The sequence below is a fragment of the Alligator mississippiensis genome, chromosome 3 (genome assembly GCF_030867095.1).
Source record: "Alligator mississippiensis isolate rAllMis1 chromosome 3, rAllMis1, whole genome shotgun sequence".
Classification (NCBI taxonomy): Eukaryota; Metazoa; Chordata; order Crocodylia; family Alligatoridae; genus Alligator; species Alligator mississippiensis.
Genome location: NC_081826.1, coordinates 256,061,063 through 256,083,431, shown reverse-complemented (window position 1 = coordinate 256,083,431; position 22,369 = coordinate 256,061,063). Strand labels below are relative to the sequence as shown.

At 48.5% G+C, this 22,369-nt stretch overlaps 1 protein-coding gene across 1 annotated transcript; it reads left to right on the top strand.

Moving 5' to 3' along the window:
• Nucleotides 1–316: 316 nt before the first annotated feature.
• On the top strand, nucleotides 317–6,682 carry OTP (orthopedia homeobox). The gene is made up of 2 exons (XM_006261570.3): nucleotides 317–724; nucleotides 5,837–6,682. Exons 1-2 carry the CDS (start codon nucleotides 317–319, stop codon nucleotides 6,365–6,367), a joined length of 939 nt encoding a protein of 312 aa, XP_006261632.3. The 3' UTR covers nucleotides 6,368–6,682.
• The last annotated feature ends 15,687 nt before the right edge of the window (nucleotides 6,683–22,369 follow it).

Genomic DNA, 22,369 nt, shown 5'->3' with positions numbered 1-22,369 from the left:
AGCGTTTGTGCAGATGGGGACGAGGATCGGGAGAGTGTGCCCGGATCTGGCACAGGGCGGTGAAGCTGCTTGGGGTGAGGCGGGGTGGGGTGCAAGGGGGGGGTGAGCCCCACTGGCCCTGGGGTGTAAGGAGGGATCGGTGAGCCCCACTGGCCGGGCTGAGCCTGGAGCTTGCCCCGCGCTGGAAGTTGGCTGGGCTGCGGGTGCGGGGCGGGCGGGGGTGCAGGCGGCGCCCATTAGCCCGGCTTGGATGGAGGCGCGGGGCAGCCCCTGCCGGCTGCAGCGCAGTAACCGCGGCTGCTTTGCCCCCGCAGGGATGAAAGATGCGGCCGAGCTGCTGGGCCACCGGGAGGCTGTGAAGTGCCGCCTGGGCGTCGGCGGTTCCGACCCGGGGGGGCACCCGGGGGACCTGGCTCCCAACTCGGACACGGTGGAAGGGGCCACGCTGCTGCCCGGGGACGACATCACCACGGTGGGCTCCAACCCCAGCTCCTTAGCAGCCAGCGCCAAAGACCCCGACAAGCAGCAGGGGCAGCAGGGCGGGCAGAACCCCAGCCAGCCCGGACAGCAGCAGGGGCAGCAGAAGCAGAAGCGGCACCGGACCCGCTTCACCCCGGCGCAGCTCAACGAGCTGGAGAGGAGCTTCGCCAAGACCCACTACCCTGACATCTTCATGAGGGAGGAGCTGGCCCTCCGGATTGGCCTCACCGAGTCCAGGGTGCAGGTAGGAGCCGGCCCCAGCCCGGGCCTGGGGTCACTCCGCGGGGGGCAGATCCGTGGGTCTCCGGGCAGGGCTCCCTAAAGAGGCAGCTCGTGACATCTGTGTCTCTAGCTCACCGCCTGATTTCACCAGTGACAAGCGGCTTCCAAAGCCTTCCTAGCACAGGTGCCTCTGAGGCAGCGGGGCTCCCTAGACACCCCGCTGGAAGAAGAGAGCTCTCGGTGCCCTGCTAGCGCAACAGTTGAGCTATTTCAAATGTGCAAGTCGATCCCCGCTTAGAAAGGGCGTGGGGGGTGGGGATAAAGTCCAACCCGCATGGCATTGTTCTGCTTCCTAAAACCGCATCCGCCCTTAGGTTTGGTGGTGTAGCTCCATCCAGGGAACCACTTCCCCTTCGCAACTGGCGATCCCAAAAAGACTCCTCCCGAACCAGACAACCAAGCCCAAATCAGAGCAAGTCAGGGCGCCGCGGCTCCGCCGTATCATTCTCCCTTTCCTCGCGAGCGGGCTGACTGACGGCTGCCCCGGGGCGACACCGGTGGCAGGGTGCGCTGGACAACCAGTGCCGTCGCCTTGGCTTTCTGGGAGATGCTGAATTCGAGCGGAAAGCGGCGTCCGTGGCTAGGGAAAGGGAATGGAAATCCAGAAGCGGCTCAGGCAGTCAGTCACATGTTTCTGTTTCTTGCACTGTTTACACGAAGCGCTCGCTCTCAATACGATCCTGCTTCTTTTATCAGCTAGAGCGATGCATTGGGTGCACCCGGATCTAATTGAATGGCGTGAGCTGTCCAAGGTGCTGAACGTCTCCAATTGGGACCCGCGGCAATGTCTTCCCCAGAACTTTATGCGAGATTGCCTGAAATATGCCAATGGGCAGCAACCCCTAACAATTGGTTACACGCTCATTGTTGGCTAAAAAAGGGGTGTCTACGAACGCAATTTCATTTTCGGTCTCAGTTCCGTCATATTTGGTTTCAAATTCTGAATAAGTGCTGAGGATAACAGGAACAATGAACAGTTTAAATTTCCTGTTATCGAGTGAGACCTATATTTATATCTCGATAGCTATGTAGACGAAGATATAGCTCGGCATACGGCAAACAGGTTATTCACATACATTTAGCAGGAAAGTGGAAGCGGGCGAGATGAGTAAAAACCAACAGATTCTTACGCAAAACGATTTTAGCAATTAAGTGTTATTGTGTGGGCTTTTGAGCTAGTCTCTGAGAAATGAATACATGCACGCTGTAATTACTGGTCGAAAGTGCTTTTGCTGCTGGGCATGATGACCTTGTGAACTCGCTTTTATTTTAATCGTGCTCCTCTCCAAAATTTCTCACGGCAAGCCCAGACCGACAAGCTAAATAAAGAGATATGTTAAAAAATCATAAGTGAATTAACGTTACATAAAAAGGAGCTGTATTCTTGTATGTAGCAGAATGCATATGCGTTTGTTTTAAACAGGAAAACAATTTTACTCGACTCACACAAGATGATAATTAGTTTAAATTAAACTAGGAATTAGATTCACAAATAAAATATAATTGGACAACGGACTTTATGAAAAAAGAAAACGAGGTCTATTAAACTTTATTGGGTTTCCCAAAGGTTAATGATACCAATTTCAATATTAGGAGTGCGGTAGACGAAATAAAATGTAAAATATATAATGGAAATAGTTATTTTCCAAAAGCACATCAAAGAAATTCGTGGGAAGAAAGACAAAGTGTTTTAATAGACTCAGCATAATCCAAAACCAATGATAATGGCTCGAGACTGCTGATAAAAACAGTTTAATAGGGTGGCAATTTAAATATTTTTTTACAATAATGTTCTCTAGTTTAAAAAGTAATCAGATCAACATACCCTTCTTAATTAACACTTCAAAATGATTAACATTATGTAATCTAATGCAAAAATAATTTATGTCAAATGTATTTACTTCACAATTCACTGTATCATTGCTCCTTGACCAAATTTAAATTAAATAGTAATTGGTTTATGTTCTTATACGAGTACTTTATAGTTTTCTTTATAGTTAACAGATTGCCTACACATTCCTTGCTGTACGTGGGGTTCACACTGATTAAGGAATGATACAAACTGTTAATTTATAGCGTCTGTGTATGTTTTTAAGTGTTTGAGATGCTGGAATAAATTACTTCTTTCCCCCATTTTAGATCTATATTTAATATATGTGATACATTTAAATAATTATTAAAGCGAGTGGTGCTTATAAGAGAGGCCTATTCCACGTCTGATATCGCTCTGCTTTTCAGGCTGGTGTAATAAAACCATTCTTTTTATAGCATGCCATTATTAGAAACCAATTTCAGAATTATTTATAACCTGGAATGGCTTATTAAGCAGCAATGCGAGAATCATGCAAATTACGCGATCAAATGCAATATAATAAGCATAATCATTAGTCTCTAGCACGGATTAATTAACTTTCAATATTTTATTTACATAAAAACCAAATCAGTGAAATAACTTCTGCACAGCCAGGCTTGCCTTTCAATATTTTATACGAACAAAAATAATGTGTTGTAATTCCATTGACCGTGTCCCCCACAACGGTTCTGTCACCTGCCACATCTTAATAGGGGACAAGCTGAGAGTATTTTCTAGTTTTCTAATGGAATGAGAAATTGCATTTTCTTCCTCTCCCAGCACTATTAAAGTGTAATGAATTCGGCCCAGAGTTCACGGCTGGCTGATCGAAATGAACCTGAGATCTGAGCTTTAATACAGCTCTCCAGATTTCCTACCAAATCTTCACATTAATCATCCGCTGGATTCCAATGAGATCTTCATAAAGCTTTTGGCTCCTGGAGAAAAAACATATCCTCTCCTCTTCTCTCTCTATTTCTAGCCCATTTATAGCTGGGGAATTAAACGGGCTATATATTTTAAAATACATTTACACTATGTCTATATTACTGTAACAGCAGATAACATCAGGGTAGATTTTTAGATTCCAACCTCCATTAGATTCTCACTGTTGTATTAATAATTTTCAGGGGGTAGCTGCATTTTAAAAAGAGTCCAAAGTTGCTCAATGCCTGTGGTTAATATATTTCCAGAGCTGTCAAGTGTACGTTCTCAAAATCTCCCTCAGGTTTTCTCTGTGTTTTAATCTGTCATGCACCAGGTTTCAACTGGAAACATTCACATTTTAAAAGCATATGCACCGCAGCTATGAGCAGACCTGATGGAGATTCTTTACAACACCACTAAACCATGAAACATAAAAGATTTTGTAGCCGCAATTTAACTATTAACCCTAAAACCTAATTGAACACGATTTTTCGATTATTCATCTAACAGAGTTCCTTAACAGCTGTTCATTTCCGCTAATGGCAGTGCACAGTTCTCAGCCCGGGTTTACAGTGTGACATGATGAACTCCAGCAAGTTCTGGGCCTGGCATAGTCCGAATCTGGATTTCCAGTCCACCCATTTCCTCCCACCCTCCCCTTGCTAACAGCCCAGGATCTTTTTAATGCAATACAAGGAAACCCACGGATCCGCTCTCCCCAGGGTTCACGTCCGAGCAAAGCGCCTGCTTGCTGAAGACACCTGCCGCCTGGTTTCACGCAGGAGGTCGGGGCTGAGCGATTCCGGCTCACGGAGCAGCCCCCGATCTCGGGTGGTGAAACCGGGGTCGGGAGTCTGCCTGCGCAATCGCCCTGCGATCACACAGGCCTTTGGGTTTTATGCGCAGCCAGGAGCTCTCCTCCGCAGGGTCAGGAGCACTGGACCGGTGCATCCCTTCCCCCCCCCCCCCGCCCCCGCCCTTTTACACAAATTCGCCTCGTTGTGAGCGAAGGTGCCCTCAGACAGCTCAATCCCGGGCAGACACATTGATCCCTTGCAGTAGAAAAGTTCCTGCAGCTCCAGTCATCCATCAGGAGGCAGCTGGCGGGGCGGCCACGGAGCTGGGGATAAGAGGAAGAGGAAGAGGCCAGGTAGAGGCAGAGGCTAGGGAGTGAGGGCTTTCCTGGCAAGTAGCTTTCCTCGGCAACGCACTGTGTCTTGCCAAACCGGCCGGGGCGTGGGCCGGGCAGCCTCTGCAGGTCACGTCCTCTCAGGACCGGGGTGGGGCGGGGGCGGCTCAGACAGCATTTCTGCTGCGTCCCCTGAGGCCCCAGAAACAGCTCGTTGCTCCTCCCCGGGATTACTGGGACCGAGCTGTTAAACCGCTACTGGGGGGTGAGGCGGGGTGCAGTGGGCTGCTTGCGAGGGCCGGCGCTGGCCCGGGCCTCCCTGCCCCGCGGCGCCCGGAGCGGACACTTGCTCGCGCTAAGCCGCAGGGCGGCGGCTGGAGCTGTGGGGCGAGGCGCGAAGGGCCTCCAGGCTCGGGGCTTGGGAGAGCACAAAGCCGTGGGAGCCAGGGCCTCCTGCATCGCTCACGGGCCCGCGGTGCTGGGGCCGGCGCGGGCTGCCGGGGCAGGTGGGCAGCGGGCAGCTCCCGCCCTGCGGGGAGCCTGGGCTGACCGCAGCTACTCTGCTTAGCACCGGTGTGCCCGGGGCCCGGGGGGGAGACAAACCCAGGGCGCCTTTCCCCCCTTTAACCCTCCCTTTGCTGTTTTCAGACGGAAAGAGGGAGGCTGGGTGCGCCTCGGCCGGCAGGGAGAGCATCCAGGCCATGCCCCCTCCCTAGCGTGGCCCCAAGAGTGTGTGCGTGCATGCGTGCGTCCGCGTGTGATGTGTGCGCGCATGTGTGCGTGCATGTGTGTGCGCGTGTGTGAGCATGTGTCTTTGTGTGGGTGCATAGGTGCAAGCATGTGTGTGCATGTGTATATGTGTGCATGCGTCTGTGTCCATGTATGCGTGTGTGTGCATGTGTGTGTGTGCCTGGTTGTCTATATGTGTGCGTGTGTATATGTGTGTGTTCGTGTGTGTGAATGTATATATGTGTGCGCGAGCAAGTGTGTATGCATGTGTATGCGTGTGTGTGCACGTGTGTATATGTGTGCGAGCATGTGTGTACCCGTATATGGGTGTGCGTGTATACGTGTGTGTGCCCACGCGTGTGTGCGGGGGCAGGCGACGCGCGTGCATGCTGGCGCAGGGACTCGCAGGCCGCGGGGTGACGCGCTCGCTCCCGCAGGTCTGGTTCCAGAACCGCCGCGCCAAGTGGAAGAAGCGCAAGAAGACGACGAACGTGTTCCGCGCGCCGGGCACGCTGCTGCCCACGCCGGGCCTGCCGCAGTTCCCCTCGGCCGCCGCCGCCGCCGCCGCCGCCATGGGCGACAGCCTCTGCTCCTTCCACGCCAACGACACGCGCTGGGCCGCCGCCGCCATGCCCGGCGTGTCGCAGCTGCCGCTGCCGCCGGCGCTGGGCCGGCAGCAGGCCATGGCGCAGTCGCTGTCCCAGTGCAGCCTGGCGGCCGGGCCGCCGCCCAACTCCATGGGCCTGTCCAACAGCCTGGCGGGCTCCAACGGCGCCGGCCTGCAGTCGCACCTCTACCAGCCCGCCTTCCCCGGCATGGTGCCCGCCTCGCTGCCCGGGCCCAGCAACGTCACGGGCTCGCCGCAGCTCTGCAGCTCCCCGGACAGCAGCGACGTGTGGCGGGGCACCAGCATCGCCTCCCTCCGCCGCAAGGCGCTGGAGCACACAGTGTCCATGAGCTTCACCTAATCGGCCCGCGCCGCCGCCCCCTCGCCCCCCACTCTACTTACCAGGGAGTCGACTCAGGATCTGAAATCAGACACCAATGGACTGGTTCGTGGGCAGACAGACACACACACACACACGTGCACACGCACACAGGCACACACACACACACACACACGTGCACACACCCACCCCCGCGCACACACCCGCACACGCGCACCCAGGCCCGTGCTCCAGGAGCAGACACGACGCCTCGCGTCCTCACACCGCGCAGCAGAGGACTCAGGGGCAGCGGGGACCTCATTTCACCCCTTCCCCCATCTCCGGGGCTGTGCAGAGACCCAGAGCTTGGGTTGGGGGGGTCTGTTTGTTCTGTTTTTCCTCGAGGAGAAGGGGGTGGAGGTGGGCGGGGGGGAAGCGAAGGGAGCAGCGAGGTTAGCAGAGTCCGGTTTTGATAAGAGACCAAATAATCATCAGCATCCAAGTGCGGTGTTGGTCCCACCCCGCTTTTCTTTTGTGCACTTCAATCCCACCCCCCTCCCCGGATCTTTAATATCTCCATCCACTTGGTTGCGACTCTGTCCCCTTCCCTTGCCTCCTTCGCCTGCTTGTCCCCGGAGCCGGTCCCCCGCCCTGCTGCCCCCTGGCCCCGCGGCAGGTCCCGGCGGTGCGGAGCCGGGGCAGGTGCCTGGAGCGCGCAGCCGGCCGGGACCCTCCCGCCCCGCCGGACGTTGTACAGACACAATCAGCTCTTTTCTGCATGTGCTGGTCAAACCCAACCCCAGAGAACAGAGGCGATCCGGAAGAATGAGCAAAGCAATGTGAGATAGGATGTTTTGTGTAGATAAAGCATTCTTGTTCCATCCTGGTCGGTTTGTGATATGTTCCCACCTCTTGTCTGTGCTTATTTATTGAACTTTTTGGGTTTCTTAATAAATGTTTGAGCTAAATACAAAGCAGATTCTTTGACTCTCCCCCCCCCCACGCGTTCATGTAAGCGGATCAATAAAATCATGTGCAGTACGAGGAGCCCGGGTTTTGGTGTGGCGGGAGGCACGACGCGGGGCTCGGAGCAGGGCGGCCGGAGGAGACCCCGCTCCCTGCCCCGCCTGCCCGGCCGAGGGGCTCTGACCCAGCGCGGCGGGAGCGCTCGCGTGGGACTTTGCATTGAAGCCTTTTCCTGTCCCGATGAAGACCCGCGGGTTCATTCCCTGCCTGACGGGCCTTTCCGCTCCGAGACGCCGCACGCCCCGGGCAGGGCCGGGCCGAAGGAGGGAGACGGGCCCCGCGGCGGGGGGCGGGGGGAGCGCGGGCGGCCCCCGCCCTGGGACCTGTTGGCCGGCGCTGGAGCCGTGTTGGCGCCCCAGGCTCCTGGCCCGAGCCACGCAGGCTTGCTGAGATTACTTCTGGGCGAGGCCGAGAGGAAGCTCCCGCGCGGGCCGGGCGGAATCCGGAGTGAATTCGGCGCCGGGCGCTCTGCCCGGGGAAGACTCGGGGCCCGATCGCCGCTTGGATGCCAGGTTTAGGGGGAACGGAGACGGCATCGCTGCTCATCCCGCTGTGGACCCGGGCCCGGGCTGGGGGGGGAGGGGGCACTGGACCAGGAAGGGGCCGCAGGGAGCGGGAAGGCGGGAGGCGAGCTCGGCGCTGGGCTTCGGGAACCCCTCCATTTCCTTCCCGCAAACGTTGCCCCGGGCAAGGGCCGGGCTGGTGCCGAGGCGAAGCCTCCTCGTGCCATCCTCCGAGAGCCGCTGCCCTGCCCAGCCCTTACCCACCTCTCCACCCCCCCGGGAGCGCAGGAGGGTCCTCGCTGGCTCCACAGTGCGGATTGCACCTGCACGTTTCATTGCAAAGAGAAATAAAAGGAGGAGGAATTGCTGGAGCCGCGGGCCGGGGTGGCTGGGAAGTAGCCCCGCGCCCCTCTGCACAAGCCTGCGGCCCTGGATGTCATCAGGCCAGTGAACATCTCACTCCCCCCCTCGCCCCCGGGGGGTGATCAGGATCCAGTGGATCGCGTTGCATCGCTCCCAGACACCGCGGCAGCCAGAGGCAAAACACTACCCCCCACCCGCCACGCACAAGCGGGCCCGGAGATGCCCGCCCCGGGCAGCGATCGCCCTGCCACGCGAGGAGGCTTCGTGCCCACTGTCCGGGCTGCCCCCTCGCCCCAGCATGTGCCCTTGGTACGGAGCGGGCATGGCCTGGCCCCACTCCGCTTCACGGGCTGCCCCTCGGGAAGGCGCGGGCACGCCGGGCACCCAGGACCCGGAGCCCCTTTCTGCCAGCTCAGCGCAGTCCTTGCTCCTTTTGTTCTTGCTCTTCCCCAGGCCCAGTCCAGCCTGTGGGTGCAAGGCATGGCTCAGCCTCCGGGTAGATCAGTGCAAACCTCCCGGTGCTTCCTCCAGATGTAGGGAAGGTTGTTTACAAGCGTGTTAATTTTACAGCTTCTTTATAGTGCTGTGAGCCAGACAGCTTTATGGTGTAGGGGCGTAATAAAACGCGGTATACAAGATCTTAAAAAAAATATCTGCTTTTTAATGGGGGGGGGGAAATGTGTTGTCTTGTGCAAGGGCGGGGAGGGGGGGGAAAGAAAGAGAGAGAGAGAGAGAGAGAGAGCCCCGATTCGCCAAGTCCTAGGCTTGCTGCTAATGGGAAATTGCAAATCTGAGAAAGGTGCCCCACAAAGCCCTGTCCATTTAATTACTTCTCCGCAAATATCAATCCTTTTCTCAATATCCAAATGCAAACGTTGTCCTGCTTTACGAACAAACCTTTTTTGGCTTCATCCAACTTTGCTATAACATTTGTTTCCATGGCAATAGATCTTCATGTTAGGCATCCTAGAGATTTTTGAAATTATCCAGACCCGCTGTACCAGCTGAAGCTTTGCAACACTCGTGCATGTTACAGGTTGCAACGGGCTGATTTGATTCCCCTGGCTCTCTCACATTGGATTTTAAAATACCCAAATAAACAACTCTTCCCATTTTTGCGTCCCTTGTTTCGTGCAAACAGACCGCTCAGAGTGACTGAATTCCATACAGATCGACGAGGGACGTTCAAGATGAATAATAATTAGCCTATTACCTACTAAGTAGCTAATGCAGCTGATTGGGTTTGTACAAACTGGGTTTCTCTGCCTGCCTCAAGTGATCAATTATCCACCAAGGTTCTAAATAGATTCAGACAGAAGTATCTAGGTATGGATTCGTTTCCATACAAGGTTTACTTGCCTTTGCCTATAACATGGCAGCTGACGTGTAAAGCATAGGCACAATGTGAATGTCGCTGATCGTCTTCTTTGCTCTTCAGAGGAAACGCTTTGACACCCTCCCCATCCTCTGTTTCTCCCCTCTAATCCCACTGAAAGGCAGAATCTTCTTCTCCCCCATAGGAGATTGTGTCTACTGAGCAATAATTAATAGAGGTAGAAATTTTGGAAAGTGAGGGTCTCAGGTAACAGGCAGTATAGATGACATTATTGAAGTAGCAGTAGTACTTTCTACCCCTGAAAATGAACATGTGGTTTAATTTGTGTTGTGGACTTTAAATTTTCATTTTCAGAATAAAAAAACTCAGAACATGAAAATGTATCTTAGAGTAATGGAGGAATGGCAGTTAACCTGTCAGTTGAAAGTATGTAACCTTCTTTTTCTCCTTTTCATGACAAAGGTAATCTCATCTGAGGGCATTTATGTGAAGAAATAACAGCATGGCATGGTGAAACCACTGGCTCATTAATCCTGGCATCTACTTCCTGCAGGGGTTCTTGATTAGTTAGATTCATTCATTGGGTATTTCTGAGTTTTTGATTTGTCGCCATTGGCTAGGTTCACTGAGTTCAGGCTAAATTGAGCCAGAAGCAATGTTTATTAGTAATTTTGTAATACAGACTACCTTAATAATTCAGCACAAATATCTCATCTGAAATATATCCATTCACCCTAACACCTAATGCAGGTTGCAGCTGTGTTCAGAGAGAATTGAAAGAATATAAGTGATCGGGCATGTATTTTCTAAATTATTAATAGGAGGGCTAATAGCTAAGCCATCTTCATTTCCAATGTAGGCATTAAGATCTATTTTTTAAAAAGTAAGCACTGACATAAAGGGGGCCACCCCCTGCCTGATATTAACTCCGATCAGCTCAGCTCAGTCAGTTCGAGAAATGGGACCTATTTAGCATTTCAGTATAAAAAGAAGTGAGAGAACAAAGGGCCTTTTGCTTTTCTGAAGCTCCTGAAAAAAAAATAAAACAGAAACACTATTATAAAAGGAACAGAAAGAAAGATCACAATAAGCCATAATTCTGCAATGGCGCAGATATTTCCCAATCAGCTGTTCACCAACCATAATGTAATTATGTGTTAAACAGACAAAAGGAGGAAACATGATAATGCCATGTTCGTACAGACACTGAAATACATTTTTAACTATGTGCACACGAGCAGTCTCACAGGCATGTACAAGTGTCTGCAGGATTAGTATTGGTTTATGCCCAAACTGAATACCCTAACCTGTTTTCTAAAATCATCAAATCTAGCCACATGTATTCTGAAATAACTGTGTTCATACACTGACTTGCACCTACAGTGATTTTAATTAGGGCATTTTGCTGTATATTTGTGCTTAGCAAGGCCATATCAAAGCAGGTAAAATCCAGGGTCCAAAAGCTTCCTGACCAAGCACACACGCTCACATCAGAATATCTTGGGGGAAGCCATTGACTGAAATTGCTTTCCTCATGGGAATAAATTATGGAGAACTTAAGCAACTCATGCAGCACCATCCATCTCCTATTAGAGACTGGAGACTGCCTGTTATTAGGATAGTAACACAACCATAGTTGAAAAACTCAGGCCCAATCTGGAGGGACAATGATCATGAAAGCAGCAGTGGAGACAGAGGGGACTGAACAATGCCAGAACCAGGTAGGGAAGTAATAGAGTGTGGTCCATTATTCATCATTATTATTTCCTTTACCTAGTGCCCAAAGAGCACATTGCGACTGCCAGCTACACATGGGCCTTACCCACAAGCTTCTGTGAAAGTTACCTGTACTTTTAAAATTAAGGAGTGTTTCGATACAAATGAAACCTTCATTGTGGGATGTGATATAATGATATGGAAGGGACGTTACTGACCTTATTTGCCAAACTATGTCTGCCCTAGCTGCTCCTGAGGCCGCGCTTGAGGTTTAAACTTTTTACTTTACTTCCACATTGGTCCTTACAGCAATGTTTATGTTCAAAGAGACACTTAAGAAATAAAGCAAGGCCTTCACAAGCTTTGAGCTAGCCAAAGCGATACATTGCTCAGGACAAAGAGAGACACTGCAGCAAGGCAGGAGTTGCCATGCTGGATAGTTTGTTATCCTAGCTTCAAAGGACAATGGGAAAAAATCATATGGCACTTAATGATGAGGGTGAAATTCCTTCCTGACCACTAGAGGTAACCAGTCTCAGCCAGGAAGTCTGAGCAACGACCAGACTAATCTTGCATAACTGGAAAGATCATGATAATGATCAAAATAGTTATCTAGTACTCTAAAACAATAGATCCACAAGATTTCTGTTGATCCCCTGCAGCAGTGAATTTTGCAGATTGACAATTTCAGAGTAAGGATATATTTTCTTTTACCGATTCCAATTTATTGCACTTTGTGTAACCCAGTGGTTCCCTGTGGCTTCTTGACAATCTTTCATGGTTTTTTGTTTGTTAAATCTTCAAAGCAGCACTTCAGCATGACAATGAAACACCCCAAACATTTCAGAAATGCAATAAATAATGGAAGCTTGCCACTCCTACATTTCTAAGTGTGCGCATTGTTTGATTGTAAAATTATTTCTTAGGTCCTGGAAGCATGTGATTTGAGGGCCTCATGTTTGATATCACACACAAAGCAAGGCAGCATTTGACTCTAGTACTATGTGTACCCACATTACTACTTCCAGCCTTCCCCCCTATACCCCCCCCCCCCACTTTATGCACAATTGTCACTATACTCTGGGCCCAGTCATCCCCTCATTAAAACCAATGACAAAACTCCCACTGAATTCAGAAGTGCAGGATAGAACCACTTGCACCTTTTCTTCTGAAATCAGTATAATCCCACAGGATCATTCAAATTAAGGCATCATAACTGAGCTCCATTTTCAAGACTCTTATTGATTGCAAACTCTCGGTGTAAAAATAAACATTGGATTTATCCCAGGGCAAAGCCTTTTATCCTGGGCTCCTACAAACTTACAAGTGCATTGTCCCACTTTAAATACCAGTTAAGTATCTGAGATAACACTTTTTCTCTGGTACAATCATGGCTGATTTGAATTAATTGCCATTCATTCTGTGTGTGAAGGGCTATATTGATCCCAGGTTTTGACTCCCATCAGTCAGACCCTCAAATGTGACATCCTAAACCATGGCAAGAGAGTTTCTGGTTCCCACAAACCCCAAATAAAGTGCTTTTGTATGCTCTTGATTCAGTCAATGCATGCAGATCCCTGACTTATCCTGGTACCTCTGAGAATGAAGCACACAGAACCACTTGCACATTCTTCACTTTGTGAACAAGCTTTAGAAGCTGATAGAAAATTTAATTTCTAGTTCGTGAAGAACAAAATTCAGCAGTACAATACAGGCATAATATATATATATATATATATATATATATATATATATATATATATATACACATACACACACACACACATACACACACACACTTATATAAACAAAGTGCATTGACATAATGAGTCAAATCCTCTTCTCCCTTACACATGCTGATAGTCCTACAGGGTGCAAGGTGAACAGAATGTGGCCTTATATGTTCTATAAGGGTGGGCAGGGGGTGGTCACAGACTTGTACAGCAGTGTGATGGAGCAGCATTCCATCACTGAAGCCCCAGATTGCCTCTGCGTGCTCTGTTGTACAGCTAGCTTTCTTACTTCCCAGCACAGATGGGGCAGAGCCAGGGCTGTACCTTGGGGGGCAATTGCAACAGGACTTGGCCTTTCCATGGATCACACCACTATCTTCCTTCTTCACTAGGATTTTATTAAGGGCAAGTCTCAATTTGGCCATCAGTGAACAAGTATGATGTCCTGCCCCTGATGTTATTCCACCTCTGAGATGCCAATGTCTTTGCTGGTGCAAAGTACATGTCTTGCCTCAGGAGTGCAATCCTACCCAACTCAGGGAGATACATTGCTCTCTCATTTATGGCTCCAGTGTGGGCTAGAACAGGTTCATGAGTAGTGACTTCGATGCCTAAAAGCTGCATAAGTGCCACTAGGGGCTGCATAAGATGTCCTAGGGGTTGTCTATGCTACTACTGTGATACCCCCAAAAGAGCTGCTGAGAAACACAGCCCCTACCTGCTTCAGCTTCACGCGTGCCAAACCTGGAAATGAGACAGTGAAGCCATCCTAAGGGCAGTACCTGTTTCTCCTCTTGAGGTCTCCATCCCTGGGCTGCTTGAGGAACAGCAGCAGAGAGACTTCATTGTCTTAATTCTGGGTTTGGCAAGTGAAGAACAAGAGCAGATGGGGAAACCAGACTTCTCAGCAGCGCTCATGGGAGTGCAGTGGAAGTGGTATAAATACTCTCTTAGGGGCGGAATAGAATCCGAGTCCCAGACATCAGAGGACAGTGGGATTTGGGATGTGATGACAGAAGCACAGATTAAAAGAAGATAAAATATTCCAGAAAAGTGCATATTTGTCACCTCCTGGATACAAAAAATCATGGACTAAACACAGACGTTGGATTTATGACACATTATAACCTGCCTAACATCTGACTCCCTAGATACCTCTCCGCTATTTACTACCTACATTCATTCCCCTTCCCCCTCAGTCTCTCTCTCACCCACTGATTCCTCAATTTACATCTTCACTGACTGCCTTTCTTGCATGCATACCAGCCTCTGACTTCTTTACTGTTCATTCCATCCAGGAAGAGCACACAACTGCAGATGCTTCCTCAGCCTGACAAAGAGTATTTATAACCGAAAGCTTGCTAAGAAGAATTTTTCCAATTATCTGAGTCAGTCTAATGTGACCAACCTGACGGTGGGTGGTTGGACCCAGAAAAGTGCTGCGCGAACAGGCTGGGGACGGAAGGGTTACGGGACCTTGTTTCTCCTTCTCTTACCTCTCTTCCCGTTGACGGAAAAACAATTAAGGAGGCAGTGTAACAAATAAATGCTTTACTCACACCTTCGTATAGGTGGTTTCCTTTACAGCAGTTTCAAGATTAAACTCGCTGGTGACTCGAGAGCTCTAAACACGTTTGAATGATATACTCGGTCGTGATGGGGGCGTCCGGGGGGAAGGGATTTTGTGGACGCAGGACCTCCGGTGAGGGTGATCAGACCTCTCCGATATGGCGCGGATCCCTGCTTTTTGACGCGCACGCTTTTTCTTTTAAACAGGCTGCATCCGCCCGCCCCCTGCCAATCAGTGCGGGCCGGGACCGCCGATCTCGCGGCTATCAGGCTGCGCCCACCACTTCCCCCACGCCACGAGCACAACTTGCTCTCATGTTTGGTGTTTGGTCATTTTTTTTTTTTCTTTATCACATAATGAAAGATATCAGATTTACCCAAAGAACCTTGTCTACTTCTCACCTAACTTTCTATGCCACAGCTATCACTGGCATATCAAGCACCTGTTTGAGCTTAGGTACTCCATATGCCCAAGCAGATAATAGATCATTTATGGAGCTCCCTGGAAAGAAAATAACTGTGTTTTCAACAATGCCAGCTGATTTGTTATATTACATAGTTAAAATATATCTGGTATCAAATGGAGAAATATAAACAAAAATTGATGTAAAAAGGTATTTCAGTTGTGACACAGCCACAAAATGTCATCGGAAATTAGCAAGCTTTGCTCTTTCAGCTGAAGAACAAAATGATGAGTCTATAGAAGGTCAAATATATAAAAATGCATTGAGATGAACAGGGAAGAATGTTAAGTTACTAAATAAAGAATTATATTCAGTGCAGATGGTGGCTGTAATTTTTTGTTTCTATTATAAATAATAATTCCTACCCAAAACTGTATACATTGTCAAACTTTGTATCTTGTGGTGCTGGTGTCATATCATTTCCTCATGCTTTATTCTTTAGTTCTAATTTCTATAAGAAATATTGAATACTAGTTCAGCTGTATTTTACATTACTGTTTTATTTTTTTCCCTTCATTTTCTCTTTCTGTGCAGATTTAGGACCACATTTGGAAAGGAGCTATTAGTGTGCAGGGTCCTGAATTGGCACTCAACCCAGCCGAATTTGGCAGGGCTCCACAAAGATGGAGGGGCCCATGTAGGGAAAGGGCCTCACTGAGCCTTAACTACCAATTGAGTGTTTTGTCCTCCTTCAGTGCTGTAAAGAGCCTGGAGTGGTGTGAGTACCAAGGTGCATGATTGAAAGTTTCAGAGCTTGCAAGTTCAAGGCTATAGGAGAAGTGCTTATGGCATGGTCCTGTCAGATTCCATCAAATCTATGAGTTCTGCTACACACCTTGTCACAAGGGGATGAAAAAGGAAAGGATGTGTTGCAAATAAGAATCTGGGATGTCCAGCACATGCATCTCTTGGTTGGAACCCCAGGTCTTTCAATCATCCCTTTCACATTGTTGACAAAGACTTCATAGATTTCATAGACATTAGGGCTGGAAGGGACCTTGCAAGATCATTGGGTCCAGCCAAGATAAGCATCCAGGCATTTCTTGAAGGTATCCAGAGTAGGTGCTTGCACCACTTCTGTGGGGAGTCTATTCCAGACTCTGGAGACTTGGATGGTAAAGAAGTTTTTCCTTATTTCCAGCCTAAAATGATCTTCCAGCAGTTTGTGACTGTTAGACCTTGTCTTCCCTTGGGGTGCATTGGTGAACAGACATTCTCTTAGTTCTTGATGCATACCCCTTGCATACTTATAGGCTGCCACCAAGTCCCCTCTAAGCCTTCTCTTCTGCAGTCTGATGAGTCCTATGCCTCTCAATCTCCCCTCATAAGGCCTGCTCTCTTGATTTCTAATCATGTGCATGGCTCTCCTCTGGACTCTCTCAAGGTTCTTCATGTCTTTTCTAAAGTGTGGAGCACAGAATTGGATGCAGTACTCCAGCTGTAGCCTTACCAAGGCTGAGTAAGTGGGAGGATGACTTCTTGGGTCTTGCTTGAGATGCTTTGGTAGATGCAAGCAAGAATTTTATTTGCTTTGACAGCTGCAGCATTGCATTGGTGGCTTATGTTTATCTTGTGATCAATCATGAGCCCCAAGTCTCTTTCAGTTGTGGCGCTAGTGAGTGTAGCACTGCTGAGGCTATAAGTATGATGTGGGTTCTTTCTCCTGAGGTGGAGCACTTTGCATTTCTCTTTGTTGAATGTCATCAGGTTTTGATCCACCCATCTTATGAGCTCCACAATTCAGGAAGAACATGGAGAAGCTTAAAAGAGTCCAGAGGAGAGCCACACACATGACCAGAGGACAAGAGAACAGGCCTTATGAAGAGAGGCTGTGAGCTATTGGACTCTTCAGCCTGAAGAAGCACAGGCTCAGGGGTGACTTGGTGGCAGCCTATAAGTACATTATGGGTGTGCATCAGGATCTGGGGGAATGCCTGTTCACCAGAGCACCCCAAGGGATGACAAGGTCCAATGGTCACAAACTTCCACAAGACCGTTTTAGGCTGGACATAAGGAAAAACTTCTTTACTATCTGAACCCCCAAGGCCTGGAATAGACTCCCTCCAGAGGTGGTGCAAGCACCTACTCTGGACACTTTTAAGAAACATTTGGATGCTTATTTTGCTGGGAGCCTTTGACCTTAGCTGACTTCCTGCCCCTTGGGCAGGGGGCTGGACCCGATGATTTTACAAGGTCCCTTCCAGCCGTAATGTCTATGAAATCTATGAAATAATTTGGTGTCATCTGTGAACTTAGACAGTCTGCTTCTGACACCCAAATCTAGATCATTTATTAATATATTCAAGAGTATTGGTCCGAGTACTGAACCCTAGGGGATGTCATTGGGCACCATGTGCCATGTTGACTTGGTTCCATCGACTATCACTCTCTGGGTCCAACCACAGAGCCAGTTCCTCAGCCATCGGGTTTATCTTAACCCTTTCTGCTTTAGGTTTTCCCAGAATTCCATCATTAGCCTTCTTCCCTTCTGTTCATTTTCTACCTCTAGAATGTCCCATCGTAAACCTCAAGTATGGGGGTGACTTCTCTTCTGAATAAATACACACAATAGTCTGAGACTGCTTACTCATTGCTCTTTCCCATTCCCATTTTTCTTTCTCTTGTAACTGTCAGTTGCTGGTTATACCTTAACTTTGAAGTCGTGAGTGCTTCCAGTAGTAAGGGTAAAATTTCCAAAAGACCCTAAATGACTTCGTATCCAGTCTTATTTTAAAAACGACTAAGGGCCATAAGTTGCATTGATTTTAATTTTTCTGTTACTTTTACTAGCTTCTTATCAAACTCCACATCTGGTGCAGAATCTTTTTCCTCATCAGCAAATATTCCATGAATTTGCTACAGATGATACCATATACATATTCTTTTTTCCCCCCATTCATTCCACTGCACTGATCCTGGCCTTCTTGGTGACCACTGGGAATTGTTCAAAGTCTGAGACGTCCCTACTCTCCATCAGCCTAGAGAGTCACATTTGATCCTTAAATGTCATTTTAATATTTGCATTTTACTTCTAGTTTCTGACTAATTTTCTGTGTACAGTAGTTTGTGATTATCTATATAAAAGATTATATTATGCACAGGCTTGTTTCTATTGAAGTCTATGGAAATTTAGGACAGCATGTACAGCTCTTATTACCTGTGTGGATTGCACCAAGTGAAAAAGGATTTAAAGTAATTTCTTGAATTAGCTTTGTACATCTAGGCTGTGTCTAGATGAGCGTGGACGTTTGTTTCTCCGGGGACAAATAGTAGCAGCACACCTTGTGCCACTGCTACTTGTCCCTAGGGAACATCTGTGCCACATGTGCTCTGGTATGAAGCAGGTTACCCTGGGTGGGGTAGGAAGGCACTGGGGCTAGCAACTGTGCTGGCCCCAGCAGCCTTACCTGGGGTCCTGGCAGCCTTGGAGAACTGCAGCCATAGCACTCTTGCAGCTGGGAGCCTGGCCAGCAGCTAAAGTGTGGCTCCGGCCAGCCAGGCACTGGTTTTGGGCGGTGTGTGCTGCCCCTGCGTACGCTGCCCCACTATTTTTTAGCATGGGATTTTTTGACTCCAGAATCTCCGTTAAGGGAAAATATCACAGGGAATCTGATTCTGGCCGTGGGAAGGGAAATGGGGTACTTCCCTTAAGAGAACAAGTGGTACCCGGGCCTCTTGAAGATGACGGTGAGCCAACCTACCGTCGAACCTTTGTGCACATTCCTTTTAATACCTCAGATTTGTATAATTGGAAGAACAATAACCCCAGCTTGAGAGAGAATCCTGAAAAGGTACAGAACCAGTTTAAAACGATTTTCAAAACCCATAACCCAACTTGGACAGATGTTCAGTCTCTTCTAGATATCTTGTTGACACCAGAGGAAAGGAGAATGGTAGTGAACAAAGCTCGTGAGTACGTGGAAAAGGAAATTATTGCAGGGAACCTGCAAGGAAATAGAGACGATCATGTCCCCATCCAGGAGCCAGATTGGAAACCAGACCAAGATATGACCTCCATCCGTGCCTATCGAGAATATATCCTCCGAGGACTGAGAGATGCTGTGAAAAAAACCTCAAAATCTCAGTAAGGTGTATGAGATTCGACAGGAGGCTAATGAGACCCCGAGTGCTTTTTTGGAAAGAATTTACAATACTTTCAGACAATATACTCGTGAGGATCCGGAGGATGCATCGAACGCTCGCATGGTAAATATGATCTTTATGGCTCAGAGTGCACCAGACATTAGAAAGAAGTTGCAGAAGGCAGACGGAGCAACAGGTATGCCTATTTCCCAACTAGTAGACATTGCTTACCAAGTATTTACTAACCGAGAAAGTGTTCAGGAAAAGAAACAGGACAAGAAAGAGGAGAGAAAGATAAAAATGCAGGCAGCCCTAGTGGCAGCTGCAATCACGAGAAAACCTAGAGATGAGGGATCCTGGAGACAGCCGCAGAGACGGGGTCCATTAGAGAAAGATCAATGTGCCTTTTGCAAACAAAAAGGACATTGGAAGCGGGAATGCCCTTATCGAAAAGTTGGGGAAGGTGAAAAGAAGAAAGAGGAGAGCAGTGGATTGTTCGCTTTTGGAAGGGATTCAGATTGAAGGGGACCGGAGGCCCAGGAGGGAAAGATAACCCAGATCCCAGTGTCCCCTGACGAGCCTCTGGTTAAAATGCAACTAGGGGACAGAGATGAATTGGTAGATTTTCTCGTAGATACAGGTGCTGCCCATTCTGTTTTAACTCAAAAACTGAAACCTTTAAGTAAAAAGACTGTGCCGGTGGTAGGGGTTACAGGGAAGGCAGTAACATGATCCTTCCTACAGCCAATGACCTGTAATATTGGGCAGGCCGAAGTTACCCATCAATTCTTGTACATGCCAAACTGCCCCGTTCCCCTTTTAGGGAGAGACCTCCTCTGTAAACTGCAAGCTACGTTGTCGTTCCAGGATGGGCAAATGTTTTTAACAGTGCCTCCTGAAAAGGGGTGGCATTTACAGGCTTGCCTTCTCGGCCTTCTCCAAGAGGAGAGTACACCGGATATTCCTCAACCCCTGCTCGATGCTGTTGTTCCATGGGTATGGGCAGGTCACCGACCTGGGAAGGCTAAAAATGCTGACCCTGTGAAGATTCAACTTTTGCCAGGGGCCCAGCCTCCATGTGTGAAACAATATCCAATGCGGATGGAAGCCAGGAAAGGACTGAAGCCATTAGTTGAATGGTTCCTGGAGTATGGCCTTCTCCGTGAATGTACATCAGCTTTTAACACACCCATCTTGCCTGTGAAGAAGCCTAAGAGTAATGAATATCGTTTCGTCCAAGACTTGAGAGCTGTAAATAAAGTGGTTGTAAGTATATACCCGGCCGTGCCTAATCCGTACACCTTGCTATCTGCTTTGAACCCAGATCATAATTGGTTTACGGTTATTGATTTAAAAGATGCTTTCTTCTGTATACCGGTAGAGAAGGGATCTCAGGAAATATTTGCATTTGAATGGGAAGACCCAGATACTAGCATTAAGACTCAGTTGTGCTGGACTGTTTTACCCCAAGGATTTAAAAACAGCCCAACCTTATTTGGCAATGCATTAAGCAAGGATTTACGCAGGCTAGAATTGCCACTGTCCTGTGCTCTTTTGCAATATGTAGATGACTTGCTTTTAACAGCCACCACTGAAGCAAGCTGCCTGGAAGGAACAATTTGCCTCCTTAATTTTCTGGGTCAACAAGGGTATCGCGTTTCCAGGAAAAAGATGCAGCCCATATTCCAGAAGGTCACATATTTGGGATTTGAATTACAGCCTGGTCAGAGAGCCCTGTTGGCTGAAAGAAAAGAAGCTATATGCCGGCTGGCACCCCCAATAACAAAGAAACAACTACAAGGATTTTTAGGTACAGTAGGTTTTTGCAGGATTTGGATTCCAAATTTTGGGGTTATTGCAAAACCTCTATATGAGGCAACACACGGAGATGAAAAGGTACTCGAATGGACTGAAGAGTGTGAGCAAGCATTCTGCCAGTTAAAGCAGGCTCTCATTGAAGCACCCGCCTTAGGACTACCGGACATGAGTAAGCCTTTTTCCCTTTTTGTGCATGACCGAGGTGGGGTAGCCGTGGGAGTCTTAACACAGAAATTGGGTAGCTGGCAACGATCAGTGGCATATTTTTCAAAAAAAATTAGACTTTGTGTCATGTGGATGGCCTGCTTGTCTCCGGGCTGTTGCTGCTACCTGTCTGCTAATACAAGAAGCTGAAAAATTAACCCTAGGCCATGAAATGATTGTATATATTCCTCATGCGGTACTTACAGTCTTGGAACAGAAAGGAGGGAACTGGTTAACTCCGGGACGAATGGCTCGATATCAGGCCATCCTCCTAGATAAGCCTGAAATAAAATTAGCCATTTCTCGCAATGTAAATCCAGCAACACTGTTGCCATCTATGGGTGACACACCAGATCTTGTGCATGACTGTTTGCAAACATTGGAAACTGTTTATTCTTCAAGACCAAATTTGAGAGACAGACCTCTTGAAAAAGCTGACCTGGAGTTTTACACTGATGGCAGCTCGAGTATAGAGAATGGAATTCGAAAATCCGGATACGCTATCGTGACTGCACAGAATGTGATAGAAGCAGGACCTTTAAACCCATCTGTTTCAGCTCAAAAGGCTGAACTCATTGCTATGACTCGGGCTTTGCAATTGGCGGCCAACAAAACTGTCAATATTTATACTGACTCTAAATATGTTTTCCTTGTTTTACATGCTCACGGAGCGCTATGGAAAGAGCGAGGTCTACTTGATTCAAAAGGAACAGGCATTAAACATAGCAAGCAGATAAAAGCCCTCCTTAAGGCAGTCTGGGAACCAAAAGAAGTAGCGATAATGCACTGCAAAGCTCATCAAAAGAAAAATGATGATTCATCCACAAAAGGTAATCGATTTGCTGACGCTACAGCAAAGAAAGCAGCTAAAAAACCTCAGACAGACTTGCTGCCCGAAGTAAGTAATCTGTTACCTCTCCTCCCAGACTTATACCAGCCTGTGACACCACAGTATGGGGAAAGAGACAAACAATTGATAAGAGAGTTTCAAGCAAAGAAGGGGGAGCACGGGTGGCTAGTAGCAAAGGATGGCCACATTATCATCCCAGCTGCCTGGGTTCATGTGGTAGTGAAGAGAGCTCATCATGGCACCCACTATGGACCCAGGGCCCTGATAAGGTGGATCAGTCACTATGTAACTGGAGTGGGATTAAGAGAGGCTGCCAAGAAGGTATCAGAGACATGTGAGGTCTGCCAGAGAAATAACCCAAAAGGAGGGAGAAAAGAAA

What these genes read in the sequence shown, in the direction of transcription:
- OTP (XM_006261570.3), top strand. Translation starts at nt 317, where the DNA reads ATGAAAGATGCGGCCGAGCTGCTGGGCCACCGGGAGGCTGTGAAGTGC. An exon ending in TCACCGAGTCCAGGGTGCAG is followed by an intron (nt 725 to 5,836) that starts GTAGGAGCCGGC and finishes TCGCTCCCGCAG; the next exon opens with GTCTGGTTCCAGAACCGCCG.